A 7500-nucleotide genomic window follows, 5' to 3' on the forward strand; every position below is an offset into this window, starting at 1 on the left:
TGACCAGAAAACTTTTTCCTTCATAGAATAGAATAATGACCTCCAATCTCGGCTTGACAGGAAAGGCACATTAGACTAATCGACTAGCCGATGAAAGAGAACATCTAAACCATCTTATAACTGTACCAAGAAAGAGGAGGTAAAATTATTCTGGACACACGTTCGCTTCCTTCGGGTACTTTGTCGGAATGAACAATATGGGGGGAAAATCAAATTTCAAAACATGATGATATGAATTAGGCTCCATGAAGTATGATATTTTTCTTTAACGCTTAAAAAACAAAAAGTCTTTCTCTTTAAGTTACGCATAAAATCTAAATTCAAGCAACAGTTTCAACCCGACCGAGGCAATACCACGTTGAGACCGTTGTCACATAATAATAATAATAATAATAATAATAATAATAATAATAATAATAATAATAATAATAATAATAATAATAATAATAATAATAATAATAATGATGATCTTAGAATCGTCACAAGCAAGCCCGGCTCATGTCCACACTGCATTGTTGACGACGTGATCAAAGATTTTAAAATTTATGAAGTAAAATAGTTATAGCATAGTCATAATATTATTTCAAAACTATGTTAAACTCACAACCATGAAACTCAACGTAGCAAAATCATAATGTTTAAATATCCAAATATTATTTCAAGCCCTGAATTTCAAATGTGTTTTTATGCTTATCAGATGATGCATAAACAGGTGCATGCCTTTTTATATGATATATCATAATATCAGTTGTGATCGTTGTTGATGGTGTAATTGAGCATTGCATGTTATCAGTCAGCGATCAAAGACAGGTGTCCCTCCACTCGCGTTATTTCTATTCCTTGATTTACCTTGGATTCTAATCGAATTCAATCGAGATGACAACACAGCAAGTACTAAAAATCCGATTCCATGAACTATAAAATCCGTCCAAGAAATGCTTTCATTCTTAAACAATTATTCTAGATTTGCTCTCTGGTGAGAGCAGGAATTTACAAATAACTAAATACAAATTAATCCGTTGGCCTCGGACCTAAAAAAAATCATCCTGGTTTCTGTGGTACGAAACGGACAATACTTTACTATATCGATATTATTATTATTATTATTAGATATTATTATTACTATTATTATTATTATTATTATTATTATTATTATTATTATTATTATTATTATTATTATTATTATTATTATTATTATATTATTAATATTATCATTAATATTATTATGTTCATTATCAATATCATTATCATCATTATTATTATTATTATTATTATTATTATTATTATTATTATTATTATTATTATTATTATTATTATTATTATTATTATCATTAATATTATTATGTTCATTATCAATATCATTATCATCATCATTGTTATCATTATTATTATTATTATTATTATTATTATTATTATTATTATTATTATTATTATTATTATTATTATCATTAATATTATTATGTTCATTATCAATATCATTATCATCATCATTGTTATTATTATTATTATTATTATTATTATTATTATTATTATTATTATTATTATTATTATTATTATTATTATTATTATACTGACCTGGAATATGTGCGATTATAGAGTGATTATCCACCGTTCACGGTAATTACCATGATCAAAGCGAATCAAAAGCATATTATCGAACGACCATCTAATACAAAGTACCAGGCATGCAGCCTGTAAGACGCTAGGCGCTAGTTAAATAACCGCAGAAAAACATCGTCAACTAAGAGTATACTCTTCTGATAGCACAGGACAGAAACCAATCCGCTTGACACAAAAGAGACCGTCGAATTTAAAGTTTATCTCCGATAGAAACTAACGAGTGCTTTTCGACGTATCGGAATGTTGGCGCTAACAGTCGTGAACTTATTTGCAGGTCTGATAACCCAATTCATCACGGGTCATTGCTGTAATGGATATCTAAAAAAAAAAAAATAAATGACGCAAAATCATTACACGACTGTTAAATTAGGCCCATATTTGCATTCGGATGCCACACATGTATATATGTGCACGTCGACTTTAACCAATAAACCATATTCTTGTCCAGTGTCAATCCAAATCAGACTTTTCATTACAAGCCACGGTTAGAAGTAAAAAAAAATAGACAAATATCCCATACAGATTTTAAAAATTAAACATAAGAAGGGCGAAAATTTGTGGCGGTGAACGATAGGACAGGAATGTTATACAATAATGATCTATACTGTTATACAATAATGATCTATAATGTTATACAATAATGATCTAAACTAAAAAGAGTCTCAAGGGGCATATAACTCTTAGAACCAACTTGAGGAGTGTTAAAAGTTTTAATGTATGAGCGGCTTGTTTAAAAATAATGTTTCATCGGCTCATAATATAGAATCATTTTCGTCGATAGTTTGTAGAACCTTTAAGACTTATGGTGATGCCGTGAATTTTACGTGATTTACAAAACAGTTCTATCTCATAGAGTACAGTAAACCCCCTATATCAACGTAACGGCGGGGAATTAATTTGTGACTTTTATAGTTATACACGTAACAAATCTCGAGGACAACACTATCGCTTTCATCCATGAGCATTTGAGAGTCAAATGATGAAGAAGATGACTATGATGATGATGAGGAGGAGGAAGACGATGACGACGACGACGACGATGATGATGATGATGATGATGATGATGATGATGATGATGATGATGATGATGATGTTGATTAACCAGTTTAAAAATGTGAGACTGTGAACAAAGAAGAGGATTGTAAGTTATACGAAGAGATGGCGAAACAAAGATTTAGAGAAAAATAGCCATGATTTTGATGATGAAAATGGCATTAGGCTTCATACAAATGAATATTATTAACAATGCGTATGTGTTAGATAAAGTTTGAGTAAGTACATCAGATTATAAATATGTGAACATATGAATAAATGATCATTGGACATGGTATAGTAAAGAATGGCCTGCACATAAAACGTTATAATACTCATAATACAATATATTTTTATAATAAATAAGCATAGCTGTAATGAGTGGCCAGTGGCGTGGTGTGGCCTGTGCAAAATGAGGGGTTTGTCGAAGAATCATCGATACAGAGAATAACAACTTCTTCCTATATAAAATGTAATCTTTAAATGGCTATCATTCGTCATTATCATTAATTATTATCATTACTGTTGTTATAATTACTTTTATTAATTATTATTATCAAATTCATTATTATTATTCTGATTCTGATTACTATTATTATCATTATTATTATTATTATTATTATTATTATTATTATTATTATTATTATTATTATTATTATTATTATTATTATTATTATTATGAATATTATTACTTTTATTATTCCTTTATTTATTTATTCATTTATTATTATTACCATCATCGTCATCATAATTATAATTTCTATTTTCAATCCAAAACATTAAATGTATGTCTGAAGTAAAAAATAACAAAGCACGAATGAAATTCATCAAATGCCAGAGTTATTACATGGTCAAAAAAATATGTCAATGTATAATTCCATTTTCTACGCGCTTAGTAGAAATATTCATTTTCCGATTAAACGCATTATGAATGTTAAAGAATACGAATTGTAGTCGATTAAATTGCTCAGAGATTTGACAAAGATTAAAGTTTGTCTTTAAAACTTGCAATAAAGGTAGAAATTTATACTGTCATATATATATATTGTCAGTTTTTTTATGACTATTTTAATCTTACGTGTCTAGAGAATCTAAAACAGATTGAATTTCTTTTACAAAATGATCTATTTGGGTTGGGGTAAAATGTAAAACTATATCCTGAACCTAATGTTGTACCGCCACTGATAGAATTTTATATAATTTTTACTGAGTAAACTTTAATAAAACTTTGAAAATTAAGTAAAATATATATGCGACTCGAATTAGAAAATTTGGCGGTAAAAAATGGTATCTGGATCTTTGATTTTGTCACCTGTGAAACAGGTAGGATGAATTAAATTTGATAAAAACTTTTTGATTTGAATAATAGGAAAACTAGTAATAGGTAACAACAGTAATGATAACGGTGATGATGGTGATAATTATAAACCAAACACTTACTTGAATCTTCAGAACATTGAAAGTAGAAGTAGTAGTAATAATAAAGCTAAGTATTATAAGCCAATGAATAGAAAAAACACACACAGTAGCACTTCTTGAATGATAACAATAGTAAAACAATAGTAGTATTAGCACTGGCAAAACACGCTGCTGAACAAGTTTATCGTTACTACTAATATGGTTGGACAATGACAATAGTAATATCTATTATACTAGTAGTCGTTGTTGCTTTTAGTTGTAACAATCTCCACACAATAATAGAATTATTATCAGCAGTTGCAGTGGTAGTAGTACTATTATTATTACTATAGTTGGCAGTGGTAATAGCTAGCTAGAAGTAGCAGCAATACAGTAGAATAGCAAAACAGTCCGCCTTGTGTTGTAGTATGTTTGTTGTAACACTAGTCTAAGAAGAATGAAATAAAATAATATAAAAAAGCCTCACGAAATAAGCTCGGGTTTCTGTAGAGCTCAATAGGTCTTTTCAGCGCTTCAGTTGGAATGGCGACGATGAAATGATAAATCTTTAGGGGTATTCAACAGCAAATCTATGCTCTGTTCTTCTCGCGCCACTCTCTATTCAATACCTAATATGCCTTACAAGGCTTGTATTATCGATTCTCACTGGTCCAATAGGCAGCGGACGGGCCAATCAAAAACGAGGACTCACCGCGACAGTTGTTGAAAGGGATGAAAACATTGCGCGCGGAGTGTTACAATGGCCCCCAACGTCCAAACTGCCAACGAGAGCTCGCGATTGAATACAAAGGGGTGGGGTTTACCTTTCGAGGGGTTGTCTTTCGGTCATCGCTTGAGTGGCTACTGGAGTAGCTAGACTTGTGTCCTAGTCAGTTGTGAACCTGGGGTTGGAGGGGAGGAAGCTATAGAGGGAAGGAGAGGGGAAGGAGGGATTATATTATTATTCTACCCATTTTTCCCCCATGGGGTATTCGAGTAAGGAGCTACTATTTTTTTATATGTTGAGTTTTATCTAGCGGTAGATTCTACTATAACATAACCATATGACAATTACTACTTCTACTCCTACTATTACTACTGCTACTACTACTACTACTACTACTACTACTACTACTACTACTACTACTACTACTACTACTACTACTACTACTACTACTACTACTACTGTTGCTGCTACTATTATATGCTATCGTTGTGCGAGATATAGTACTGAGGTTAATATTAGTAGTGTATGTTTGGTTTGTGAAAAAAATAAAAAAAATAAGAAGAAGCCTCTATACATATACTACTACTACTAGAGATGAAATAAAATTGGCATTTAGTAAGGAAAAGGGGAATTTTATATAGAAACAACAACAACAACAACAATAATAATAATGATAATAATAATAATAATAATAATAATAATAATAATAATGATAATAATAATAATAATAATGATGATGATAATAATAATAATAATAATAATAATAATAATAACAATAATAATAATAATAATAATAATAATAATAATAATAATAATAATAAAAATAATAATAATAATAATAACAATAATAATAATATATAATAATAATAAATAATAATAATAATAATAATAATAATAATAATAATAATAAAAATAATAATAATAATAATAATAATAATAACAATAATAATAATAATAATAATAATAATAATAATAATAATAATAATAATAATAATAATAATAATAATAATAATAATAATAATAATAATAATAATAATAAAGTAATGATAAATGCCTCTCAAATCAAACTAGCTCAAAATTAAACACGATTTTCATAGAAAGAATCATCTCTACAACACCAAACATGAATTATGGGCTCATTCGCTGATTGGTTGTTTTTGGTTACGGATGTGTGTGTGTCACAGATGACCTAAATAATAACAATCATTATTCTATTATTATCAGGTGGATATTACGACAAATGATGAAGGCTGTGAAATATGAAATTATTTTAATATTGAATTTAGCTTTCTGTCTATCCTTCTCCTACCTAGCTAGAGAACTGGAACTCAATGAAAGAGAAGTAAATCTTATATCATCAATTCACCCCCCCCCTCCTCCCTCCCCCCCCCCCCCCTCTCCCCCCCCCCCCCCCCCCCCCCCCATTTATAGTTTTAAAAAAACAAAACATGTTTTAAACAAATATTGAATAAAAAATATTGTCATTATAGAATGAAAAAAAATAATACCCAACAAAATAGTATTTTTGTTTTTAAAAAACAGGGCCATCTATACAGAGCAATCTCCACCAAACGTGCTCAAGCGCTTTAGATCTAGAATTCGGATTGCCACGAGTAAGTCCTAATTTTAGCACAGGGTTTTTACGGTAAAACTAAAACTGTGTCCAAGCAATCGAAATATTTCGGCATCACAAGTTTCTCTCATTTATCAAATTACGTGTATCAGCGTATCCTTTGTTCTATCAGAACCAAAGACGAGGCATCCTCTATTGCCAAAACAAAACAAAACAAAAAACACAACAACAAAAACAAAAACAAAACAAAACAAAGCCCCCCCCCCCCCCCAAAAAAAAAAAAAAAACAAAAAAAAAAAAAAAAAACAAAAAAAAAAAAAAAAAAAAAAAAAAAAAAAAAAAAACAAAGCAAAGAAACGGAAAAAAAAAAACAAAAGCAAAAAGAAACCAACAACAACAACAAAAACCCAAACAAAGAAAGCAACAAAAGAAAAGATAAGAAAAAAAAAAGGAAAGAGACGCTGATGATGGTCACTTTGTTTTGGGGCTGATTCTGGTCTATGATAAAAGAAAGTCAAAGATATGCTGAAGCACCCCAGTTGTACCCCCCCCCCCCCCCCCCCCCCAATGAAAACAAACAAACAATAACAAACCTCAACAGTATCTGAATCTGATGATGAGAACACAAGGTCATTGAATAAATAAATAAATAAATAACATATCAATAAATGAATAAATAATATTAATAATAATAAAAATAATAATAATAATAATAATAATAATAATAATAATAATAATAATAATAATAATAATAATAATAATAATAATAACAATAAAAATAAATAAATAAACGGAGAGATAGATAGATAGATGGAGAGAGAGAGAGAGAGAGAGAGAGAGAGAGAGAGAGAGAGAGAGAGAGAGAGAGAGAGAGAGAGAGAGAGAGAGGAAAAAAAGAATGAGTAAGATTGGGTGGTAGCAGAGACATCTAGAGTTCACTCTTAGTAAGATATAGATGGTAAAGTAATACAAGAAAAGTGCAATCGGGGGGGGGGGGGGGGGGGGGGGTGAATGAGGAAAATACCTCAACCCACAAATACGGAGAATGATGGAATGTTCGTTCTTGGCCATTAATTACTAAAGCTAGTAAGATGTTGAGTGATTGGCAACTAACGAGCCATGACCCTTCATCAAAGTCGACACGAATTCA

General features: G+C 29.9%; 1 protein-coding gene across 1 annotated transcript in view; it reads right to left on the bottom strand.

Moving 5' to 3' along the window:
- Positions 1-7500, bottom strand: part of LOC144980965 (transcription factor Sox-2-like) — a 69403-nt gene that overhangs the window by 29631 nt on the left and 32272 nt on the right. Inside the window, exon 4 of the mRNA XM_078928986.1 lies at positions 4875-4973. Within this exon, the coding sequence (XP_078785112.1) occupies positions 4875-4900 (26 nt within the window). The 5' untranslated portion in view covers positions 4901-4973. The remainder of the gene's footprint in view (positions 1-4874; positions 4974-7500) is intronic.

The sequence above is a fragment of the Berghia stephanieae genome, chromosome 10 (assembly GCF_034508935.2).
Source record: "Berghia stephanieae isolate SIO BIC M18660-M18661 chromosome 10, UCSD_Bste_1.3, whole genome shotgun sequence".
NCBI lineage: Eukaryota > Metazoa > Mollusca > Gastropoda > Nudibranchia > Aeolidiidae > Berghia > Berghia stephanieae.